General features: G+C 34.9%; 1 protein-coding gene across 2 annotated transcripts in view; it reads right to left on the bottom strand.

Annotated features, from left to right (window-relative positions):
- Positions 1–12,181, bottom strand: part of LOC115874950 — a 153,711-nt gene that overhangs the window by 118,387 nt on the left and 23,143 nt on the right. For both annotated transcript variants that reach the window (XM_030890259.1, XM_030890258.1), the window contains exon 5: positions 10,005–10,181. In XM_030890259.1, the coding sequence (XP_030746119.1) occupies positions 10,005–10,181 (177 nt within the window). The remainder of the gene's footprint in view (positions 1–10,004; positions 10,182–12,181) is intronic.

The raw sequence follows: 12,181 nt of genomic DNA, 5'->3' as shown, positions 1-12,181 counted from the left end.
TGTGACGTCATACGCCCAAAAAAGTCAGCAGCGATACCACGTATCCAAATCATTCTTGACGTAATCGTTTTGGAAGAAAATCCTTGGATTGGATAGAAATTTGTTTTGCTCCCAGTTCACCACGAAATTTCAATTCGCGAATGGTTTAACTGATTAAGGACTAACAAAACACTTAAATAAGACTTTCTTTTACATCAGTGTGCTCACGGTTCAAGAAAATCAACAGTATTTATAAATACCCATCGAATTCTGTGCAACCACGGACACAAACAGATATAATTTACGTTCCCGTCAGAACTACCCTCAAAATAACGAAAACATGACGTTAATAACAATGAGTGATGAACAGTTTCAACAACTTTTAGCCAGACTTTCCGTAGGTAATCAAAATCCTACTCAAGTTGCTTCAGCTCAAAATGGAAATTTTACTGGTTATTTGTCGAGATTTGATGGTGCAAAAATCTCCAGTGTTCAAGCATTTATTGACTCCGTATCGATATATAAAGACTGTGCGCAAGTATCAGATGAAAATGCATTGAAAGGACTTCCGATGTTACTAGATGGTTTCGCTGCCGAATGGTATCAAGGTGTAAAAGTTACCATAAGTACCTGAAGAGAAACAATTGATCTTTTGAAGCTTACGTTTGGCCCGCAAAAACCTGCCTATCGTGTGTATCGTGAATTATTTGCAAATGAACAAGATGAAAGTACACCTACTGAAATTTTCGTTTGTAAAGCCCGTTCTACGCTAGCACAACTTCCAAATAATACGCTAACAGAAGAAACTCAATTAGACATGGTATATGGACTCCTACATCGAAGAATACGTGAAAAACTTTCTCGCAACAAAATCAACAACTTCAACGAACTTCTATCCCAAGCTAAACTAGTTGAAGAAACGTTTGAACGCACCGACTCACGAAATGAAGAGACAAACGTCCACGCAGACAAAGATAAACGTCCAAGATGTCTGTATTGTCGTAATTTTCGCCATGTAAAAGACGACTGTCGCAAGCTAAAGAAAACTCAGTCAGCAGATGCAAGAAATTCTGTACCACAACCAACTGCTTCAAGTAACGTAGCTGTATTTCAAAAAGAGCCCAAGAAGAATGATGGTATTGCGTGCTATGGATGCGGAAATCCAGGTTACATCAGAAGCAACTGTCCAAAATGTTCTCCGAAGAAGAATGAAGATGACCATTCTGTGGTGAGTACCGAATTCCTCTGTAACACAATCAACCACGAATCATCATCGACTAGGCCATTGGTTCCCATAAGTATACATCAGCATAATGGATATGCTTACTTAGATACAGGTGCAAAATCCAGTGTTGCCGGATCTGCATTAGCTCAGCTACTATTAAAAGACAATATACCATACATTATCAAGAACGACCTTGAAATGACACTTGCTGATGGTATTAGAAGAAAAGTTACCGCCCATATTTTTGACATTGAAATCATATTTCATGGTAGAAGTGTTCCTATAGAGATGTTAGCTGTCCCAGAACATCAAAACAGTCGTACATTACTAGGTGTAGACTTCATTCACAAGGCTAACGTTATCCTTGATATTCCAAACAAGACATACTTCTTTGGTGAAAATCCACATGAATGTTACAACTTTACCGCAGAGGAGTCTGTTTCGCTAGTCTCAGTCAACACTGTAACCTTTTCTCAGATAATTCTACGAGACGAAGAAGGTAGTTCTTTGCAACCAGAAGAAAGAAAGAACTTAAATAGTCTCTTACAAGAAAATCATACAGTCTTCGAGAGTAGTAACGAACCAACTCCTTACGCAGAACATTGCATCGTTTTGACAGATGACAATCCCATCGCAGTTCCTCCATACCGAATGTCAGAACCGAAGAAGATACAACTCAAGAACGAACTTGACAAATTGCTCGAAAATGGTACGATAGAAGAATGTGACTCACCTTACGCCGCTCCAGTTGTTTTAGTAACTAAGAAAGATGATGGAATACGCTTAACTGTAGACTACAGAAAGTTAAACGCCGTAACGAGATCGTGCAAATATCCGTTGCCAAGAATCGATGATCTGCTTCATGAAGCTAAGAAAACAAATTACATGACTACCCTAGATCTAAAAAGCGGTTATCACCAAGTTAATGTCAAAGCCTCAGATCGAGATAAGACAGCTTTTATTACCCCTTTTGGTACGTACAGATATATCAGAATGCCCTTTGGAATTTCCACAGCGCCTTCAACGTTTCAAAAGTTGATGAACCGTTTCAAATTTGGAATACCTGAAGTTCTCCTATTGGCCTACCTAGATGACTTAATCGTCTTTTCCTCCAGTTTTGAAGAGCATCTAGCTGATCTTCAGAAAGTATTTAAAAGACTTAACACCTTTAAACTGAAATTGAATAGGAAGAAATGTTTCTTTTGCTGTAAATCTGTTCGATACCTTGGACATATTATTTCTCCCGAAGGTGTACAACCCGACGACTCAAAAGTTGAAGCGATAATGAAGATGACGCCGCCCAAAAACGTTAAGCAGTTGCTCAGTTTCCTGCAAACTTGCTCTTGGTTCAGGAGATTTATCCACAATTTTGCTGAAGTATCCAAACCGTTGTCGATGCTTACGAAAAAGAATGCAACTTGGAATTGGAAACTACCACAACAAGAAGCATTTGATCAGCTAAAAGTGTTGCTAAGTTCAGCCCCAATCCTACGTCAAGCAGATACGAAGTTACCATATATACTACGCACTGATGCCAGTAGCTATGCTCTGGGAGCATGTTTACTCCAGGGGGAGGGCGCAGACGAACGACCTGTTGAATACGCATCAAGATTGTTAACAACAGCTGAACAGAACTACACCACTACAGAACGAGAAGCTCTTGCTATTGTTTGGGCAATCCAGAAATTTCGCGGATATGTAGAAGGAGCCACAATTCTTGTTCAGAGCGATCACCAACCACTACGATGGCTTATGTCTTTGAAGACCCCAACCGGACGACTTGCTCGTTGGGCTTTGAGCTTACAAGCGTTCGATTTACATTTAGATTACATAACTGGAAAGAAGAATGTAATTGCCGACACCCTGTCCAGACCTGTTCTTGACGAGTCACCTGATTCCATCAACATGATTAGTGTTGATATGCCTAGTAAACCCGCTAGTGAGTTAGAGCTGAACAACTAGAAGATCCAGAGCTTCGTAAAATCATTACTGACCTAGAATCCTCCGCCACTAGTACTGACTTCAAGAAATGGGCTGAACGTGGATATATAATGTCAAACGGAATTCTATTTCGTTATAATCCAGATATTGACGAGGAAGAACCGCAACAAGTAATACCCTCTAGCCAAATTCCTCATATCTTACTGGAATACCATGATTTGGAAACCGCAGGACACTATGGTATTGAACGTACTTACCAACGCATTGCACGAAGATACTATTGGATGGGAATGAGAAGAAACATAACCGATTATGTTGGACAATGTATCGAATGCAAAAGGTATAAACCAACCAACTTAAAACCTGCTGGTCTATTACAAACTCTGATACAAGCACAAAGATTTGAAGTTATTTCCATAGACATTTTTGGTCCTCTGCCAGAAACTCCTGATGGATATCGTTGGATCTTTATTGTTGATGACACCGCAAGTAGATGGACTGAATTGTTCCCATTAAAAACTGCTACAGCTGAGGCATGTGCACACTGCCTGACCGATGAAATAATTCTTAGATATGGAGTGCCCAGGAGAATTATTAGTGACAATGGAGTACAATTTGTAGGCTCTATTATGCAACAATTAGCCCACTGTTTAGGATTTAAACAATGTTTAACACCTGTCTACCACCCAGAATTCAATCCTGTTGAAAGAAAGAACAGAGATCTAAAAACGCAAATATATAACTAACTAACATGATAACGCTTATAAAACAATTGTCTAGTGTCCAAAATTTGGCTTTCCCTGTACAATAAAGTGCTTGGATAAACAAAAGGTTTATTCAAAATTATCTTTATTATCCATTTCTAAGTTTTTTCCAAAATTCCCAAATGACTCTTTAAGACTGCGAGAGCTAAGCATAATGATTTTAATTTCGTTTGATTTAGGAGTTTTCTATAAACTTTGAATTTAAAAACTAAACTTTGTAGCTTTTTGTTAATGTGGCAAATATGTTTGTCCCATTTTAAATGAGAATCCAAAATGACTCCCAAATATTTTGTAGTAAAAACGACGTTGATATTTTCGTCGTCTATTGATAGTTTGTTGAAAGTAGGCATAGTAGAGGAAGGGATAAAAACTGTTTTCACCCAATTAACAGTTAACTTTTTTTGGGCAAAAAAGTTACAAAACTTTTTAAAATCTATCTCAGATTTATTTTTGATGTCTACCCAGTTTTCTCCCACATACGTCACGCTCATATCATCTGCGAAGGCGCGCACCTCTCCACTCACCTCAACATCAAAGATACTATTCACGTAGGCGGTGAACAGCAGAGGACCCAGAACTGTGCCCTGGGGAACTCCGCACGTCACTGTCCGAAAACTGCTCAGGTGCCCATCCAACTCCACGCAATGTAAGTAGCTTTTCATAAGTTCATAAGAACTTCCATTAAATCCTAAGCAGTATAATGTGTCAAGCATTTTGCTGTGGTCAACGGTGTCAAAGGCTTTGGCAAGATCCACACAGACGCACATGGCTCGTTTACTATTATCCAGTGCCTCATATATGCGTTTACTTAGACAAGCCAGTGCGTCCTGCGTAGATCTCCCCTCCCGGAAGCCGTACTGCTTTTCACTGATTACCCCATGTCTTGTCAAAATAAGAAACAATGCGTGCTTTTAGTATTTTTTCGTGAACCTTTGAAATAGATGAAAGTATGGAGATTGGGCGATAGTTACTAACCTGCTCCCTGTCTCCCGATTTAAAGACAGGTTTTACTTTTGCCATTTTTAGTGCCTGAGGATAAATGCCTGGTTTAATCGATAAATTAAAAATATGCACCAATGGATCACATAACTGGTCTCTGTATTCTCTCAAGAACTCTGCTTGAATTTCATCGATGCCTGGCGCTTTGTTTGTTTTTAGTTCCTTCATTATTTGGAGTACTTCATTTCTTGTCGTTGAAGAAAACTTCATCGTGCAATTTATTGTCCTATTAGGCACTTTACTATCTGGTGGTTTTATTTTAGATGCTAATTTTTTGCCGACTTGTGTAAAGAATTTATTGAAATATTCCGCCATTTCTATTTTGTTTACGAATAACTGATCAGATTCATTCTTTACTGATTTAATCTCTAAACTTTTTTGTTTATTTTCTATTTTATTCAGCGCTGACCATAGTGATTTTGAGCAATTTATATTTTTATGTATTAGATCTTTGTAGTAATTTATTTTTGTTTCTTTTATTAGTTTATTCAGAATATTTCTATAATTTTTGTATTCTTAAAGAAGGTGATTATTATCAGTTTGTTTTTTGCATCTTTTATAGAGAATATCTTTTTTATTTATGGAAGTTATAAGTGCTTTTGTTATCCATGGAATGCGCTGAATCATTGAACGTTTTAATTTTAGTGTAGTAGAACAATTTTCGATTGCAGAACCAACATTTTTATAAAAGATCTCTAAACATTTATCCACATTTTGGCATTCATATATGGTATTCCATGATGTACTAGATAAAATATTCTTAAGTTTTGCATGATTTATATATCGTTTAAACCTATTAGGGTTAGGCTGTTTAAACCTATTAGGGTTAGGGTTGCTTTACTCTACTGGTATTTATTACACGCCACCCAAAGGGTATTGCAAAGGCGCGTTATCCCACACAATAAATAGCAAAAGCTTACCGCTGATATTTAAATAGAATAGTTTGCTATTAAGTTATTATTTATTATATTCTTATCGTGTAAGTCCTGCCTTATCTGTACACAACACATAACATTGGAAACTATAATATCTTCCCATTTCCTTAAACGCTCACAAAATATACGCATTTATTCATAAAAGCTATCTTTGTAAAATCGCCTTTTTTAAGATTATTGTACCTTTTTTATGTTGGTATGTGGGGTAAAAGTTTGCTTTTGTTGGCTTATTGTTTAAGAGATTTGACTCTCGACTGATATATCCACTTGGAAAAGCAATCTTCGTTAAAGCGTTTTTTTTTCCTTAAACTATAAATAAAAATGAATTGTATAAATCGTCCTATTGCTGCCAAAAGTCACTAACTAACATTTTTCCGAACAACCAAATTCAATCACTAACTATGTTTTAAAGTGGAGAATCGATTACAAAAGTCATTAACTACGATTTCTGGCTATTTATGTTTTATTTTAATACTGAATAGTTACTAACTATAACATCTTAATGCAATGCAATTCATCTTTAGACGAATTTTTCTCGGAAGTAATAAAATGTGAGTTAGTGACTTTTGGCAGCAATGGGACGAAATAAACAATGCTTTATTGTACAAAAAGCCAAAAAAGCACAAAAACAAATATACAAATAATAGAAAAATTTCATACAATACAAATCAATTCAAAAAAATTTACGTCATTAAAATTACAAATAAAACATACATGGACATTGTACAACACAGGCGATTCACAAACACACACACACACAAATGAATAAGGAAGGAATAGACAGTATTTTGAACAAAAGTACAAAAGTTAAGTTATTAAGTACAAAAGGTTGTATAGTACTTTTATATGACAAAACTTTAGTTTTTGAAAGGTTGAGGCATAGGAGATTAGAATCGCACCAAGATTTAATTGTGCGTAAGTCACTGGATATAGTATCATATAGTGCCGTAACATCTGGGCGGCTCCAAGTGAAACTAGTATCGTCCGCAAAGAGGCAGATTTTACCGCTAATGTCTAGATTTGCAATGTCGTTGATAAACACCAGAAACAAAATAGGGCCAATGAACTCTGAGGGACACCACATTCTATAGGCTTACAAGAAGACATAGACGTATCAATCCTCAGAAGCTGCCTTCTGTTGCCAAGATATGACTTAAGCCATTCGAGCGGCACTTCCCTGAATTCATAGTATTGCAATTTGTTAATTAAGATATTATGATTTACACAGTCGAAAGCCTCAGAGAAAACAGAGAAAATTGTAGCTGTAGAGTGATGGTTATTCAGGCTACAGTATACATTATTAAAAAGGTCGAACATAGCATCATTTGTGCAACTGTTACTTAGAAATACAAATTGATGGGTAGAAAGTACTTTATATTTAAGGAGAAAAGATAGAAGCCTTTTTTTAACCAATCTTTCAATGATCTTAGATAATGTGGGCTGGAGAGCAATTGGGCGATAGTTCGAAGCTTGACCTTTATCTCCTCCTTTATGCAGAGGAATAATTATTGCTGTCTTAAAGCAGCTTGGAAAAACTCCTTTTTGGAATTACTCGCTAATTAAAGTAGTAAGATAGATTAACGTTCATTCCGGAAGTTCAGAAAACATTTTGAGAGTAAGCCCATCAGTCCCAGATGAGGATTTATTTTTAATACTTTTAATTGTACTACGGAGCTCATCTAATGCTATGCTCGTGAAGAGGAAACTGTAAATTCTCATTTGCATTAGGGAAATATGAAAGTGAATTATGGGAAGGAGTTACGGTGTTCACTAAATTTTTCGCCACATTAACAAATTAAGTGTTTAAATCTTCAGATGAATTAAAGACTGTGCCAGACGAAGAAGTCTTATTCCTTAAGTCATTTACAATAGCCCAAGTCTCCTTAGCAACACACATTACCGGATTTGGCTAGCTTCCCATTATAATAAATGTCCTTGGCAGCTTTTATAGTCTTACGATAAACCCTTCTATAAAGTTTCACGTAATTATGAAAGAAAACGCTGTCTGTGAATTTTTTAAGGTGAGATAATGAGCGCATGTTCTTTGCAGATATACGCAAGCCAGTCGTAGACCAAGGTATACCTTGCTTAATTTTGATAGGCCTAAGAGGAAATGCCTTGCACGCTGATTAGACAAGGATAAATCTAGAAAATTCGGAATCGACGTCAGCCGAGATGACAACCCACTCAGTTGTTAGACATAGGTGGTGAAAATTTATAAAAATTTTATCCGAAAAAATACGGCCCAATTTGCGCGAGGTATTTTTGCATTTGGATTGTGGCAAAAAAGTTGTCAATACTGCCTCATGATCAGAGAAACCTGAGTAAAGGACTCTACTCTAATAATAAAGGGTAATAATACAAGGTATTTTATTCACTCCTTCTCTGAATTTGTCACCCCTTTTCAGCAATTTTTATTTTTTAATTGCATTTTCTCAGTTGATTAATTAGAAATATAATTCATTTAGGAGGTGTCAATGTCGCATCCCTTTTAGTGCCGTAACCATGGTAATATCAGAGATTAAGAAATTAGGCCGTATGAAAGTTTGCGGTGAACAGGCAGTTCTAAAAAGTTTTCGAAAAATATACAGGGAAATTTAAACGAAAATGCCTTGTTACAGTTGATATTACAGTTGAGGGTTGGAACCTTTGGTGTTACACAGCAAAATAAAACACTAAATCACCACAATACACCAAAACACTTTTACTTTTACACTGGACGCGCGTTTCGCTAACCATGTTAGCATCATCAGCAGATGATTATAAACTAAATGCCTTCATCAGCAGATGATTATAAGAAAATGCCTGATTTTCAACATCTTTTTCTTGCGAAAAAAACCTCATAGACGTGTTCCTAGGGTCGAAATTTACCGCCCCTCAAAATATTTGCACTTATTTAAGACTCATCCTGTATAGTTTTTTACATTTTTAATATTTGTCATTACTTAAATATTAAATTATGTGTTTTTAATGTAACATCCTGTATATTTTCTAATATTAAAAACAAAAATCATTGTAGTACGTAGTTGGATAATATTATATTTTTGTACATTTTCTATATTACAAATAAATGATTTATTATTTGTAAAATAACTTGAATTATTTAAATCTCGCGCCCAAAACTAGGTTAGCAACTCTAGTGACTTTTATAAGGAAGTATTGTTATGTAATAATTATGGGTAGTTGTTGTTGAAAAAATTAGAAAGGTGAAAAATAAAAGTACGAAAATTTATTGAAGTCGCTTTATTAAAAATAAATATTGTCCCTCCCCCTTTTATATATTATTATTATTTGCCCTTCTTAGAAAAATATAACACTTATACAACAGTTTGAGTATTAGCACGGAGTTTAGATAATTTAAAGTTTATTAGTTTATTATTAGTCAGCCTACCGTTCCTTACTGGTAGGCCTATTACTAACTGTCAGTGTTTGTTCTCCGAGAATGTTTTCTCCCATAAACGAGTTTCCGGAGAATGAACAGTGGCACTCAAAAGTTTTTATATTTTTCCGGAAAATTTCAAGAAAAATATAAAATTTTAATAATAATATTAATTATATTAATAATATTAATATACAATTTTTTTCGCAAAAAAAACTTATGGGCTTGTTTCTGGGGTCGAACTATACTACCAGTTAAAATACTTGCACTTATTTCTGAGATACCCTGTATAATACTGCAAAATTATAGGTATAACACATTACTTGACAAATTTAAAAATCAAATCAGTGACATCCTTCAAATATGATAAGAAGCGATACTTCTTGCCTTCCACCTCCTAATGAATTTATAGTGTTATCTTTAATTATTTTTGTTTTTAACATCATGTCAGATAATAATTTATGTATTTTTGAATATCGTATATTGTAAATATAGGGAAATGTAAGTTATGTGTTAATATGGTATGTTTTTGGGTTAACTGGTAGAATAGCTATTCGCAAAACGTCGCCCACATTGTGACTGTCTTTTTTAGATGCATACTTCAGTAGACGAAGTATTATTATTATTATTATGCTTCTTTCGTGATTCTATTAAGGCAGAGATAATAGGTATCTACCTTATATGCCTAGTTTTTAACGTAATACAAAAAAAAAATAGTAAACTGAATGTGCTTTTATATGTTCCAATTCTAGTGTATTTAATGATACTCGCAATATTTTTACCTAAATGTTCATCGAAAATCTTCAAATCGTGGGGATCATACATTCTTAAATCTGGAGACTCTAAAATGCCAAGGGGAGGAGATGTTGCTGGACTATAGGTACCGCAAGGGCCTTTGCCAACTGACGGTGGAGTTAAAGGTTCAGGACCAGGTAACGGCTCAGGCGAGTACATCAATTCTAAAAGTATACAAACGAAAATAAATATGCCGTCATCACAAAATCGCTTTTTTGTCTGCCATTCGCAAATTTTTACACATTTGCTAAAAGTATTTTACGATCTAATTTATATGCAGATCTAAATGGTTTTTGGTTAAGGATATGTCGAGTAGGATTTGCGGAACCGGGGCTGTTTTTTAGAACCGGGAATTTCGGGACCACGTCTTAAGGGCCGCTTCTACAAAGCAGGTATATACCAAGTATAACCAATTCTTGGAATATCTATTAAAATTTCCGTTCAATAAGTATAAAATGTTTGGAGAATAATTATTCCGAATTTATATTTGCTTGGTAGAATCGGCCCTAAGGAACAGGTATTTCCAGTTTTTTTTTCGGTACATTCGGTACTGGCTAATTTTTGTTAAATGATGGTGAAGTTTATCAATCAGCAAGCAAGGGATGGTTTTCGAAAGTAAAATCGATAAAAATTGAGTTTTTTAAAGAAAATCATATAAAATTATTAAGTAATCAGTCATGATAAAATTGAAAAAATTGGTCAAGTGCGAGTCGGACTCGCGCACGAAGGGTCGTGCCAATTACCATTCATTATCATTCATTCATTATCTACAACATTAGACACTCTATTATTATAAACTTTTTTTCCGATTTAGCTGAAATTTTGAATGCGCGTATAAGTAATAGAGGGCAAAGTGCAAGGGAAAAGATCAGTAGGAAGACGCCAGAATTAATGGCTAAAAGATTTGAGGAGATGGTTTGAACGCTCGTCTGCGGAAATCTTCCGGGCTGCAGTTTCCAGAGCCACAATTGCCATTTGGATCGCCAACCTTCGACAGGAGAGGGCGTGATAAGAAGAACCAGAAGTATAAGTAATTTAAAAAAATGAAGAAACACATTACTAAAAATTGTATTGATCAATAATAAATATGTAAAAAGTAAAAATAAATATGTAAAAATATGGAAAAATTAAAGAAAAACGACTAAAAAAAGTCGCCTTGACTAGGATTCGAACCTGCCTTACTACGGCTCCAACGTTATAGCAGCGTAAAGTCCTAACGCTTTAACCACGCGGCCACCGAGGACTTGAAAGATTCTATGTAAAATTCTTAATTAAAAGATAATGTTTAGTGAAAGTACTTTTTTATTTATAAACATTTATTTAATTCTGTTTTTAGTATTTGTTCTTATAGCGGCAACATATATACATTATCTGTAAAAATTACAATTGAAGCGTGGTAATTCAAAAGCGTCTAAGTGCCAAAAAGGTATTTTTGAGTTATTAAGGTTTTTGTTATAATAAATAAAAAAAAAACAAGTATATTGCGGTGAAAAGTACTTTAATAATCAGTATTAAGTGTTTGAAGCATAAAACATGTTAAAAAATTTTAAAAAGTTGAAAAGTTTTGTTACAAAGAATTACCAAACTCATAAAACAAAGAAACAGTCTAAGTTCAAAATTAACATAGCTTCAAAAGCGTCTATGTTCCAACTAAACATACATCCAAAAAAATAAAACTGAACACGAACGTAGATTAAATTGCTACTTATTTTGATTTCTTGGTATCATCAATCAAAGTTTCCCAATAACTTAAATATTTTAAAGGTATATAGTCTAGCATATCTTCAAAATTTTTAATTTTTTCAGCAGAGATTCGATTCTTGTCTTCTAGGAGGGGGAGATTTCCTAAAATATCCTGTATCCTTTTTCCCTGCTTGAAAACATTACACTCAGTCCATGCTTCCAGCTCACTGAAAGATTTCTTAATTTTCACCATTTTCAGATTTTCCTTATTAACCATAATCCAGGAAATCTCAGATATTTTTAACTTCGTTGTGTTCAGCATTTCGTCGGCAAGTTTCTGAATGTCTTTACAGTCCTCAGATTGCATCGTAAAAGCTTTAAAAGAATTCTTGTGACATGCATTCTTTATCATATCTTTTATATTATCAGGTGTGAAAGCTTTTGTTATTCTTTTTCGCTTTTCGATTTGAGGGAAGTCACG

This window comes from Sitophilus oryzae, unplaced genomic scaffold, assembly GCF_002938485.1.
Source record: "Sitophilus oryzae breed Bouriz unplaced genomic scaffold, Soryzae_2.0 scaffold_1307_pilon_pilon, whole genome shotgun sequence".
NCBI classification, from domain to species: domain Eukaryota; kingdom Metazoa; phylum Arthropoda; class Insecta; order Coleoptera; family Curculionidae; genus Sitophilus; species Sitophilus oryzae.
Note: the sequence above shows the minus strand (reverse complement) of the source record. Positions and strands in the feature narration are given on the sequence as shown.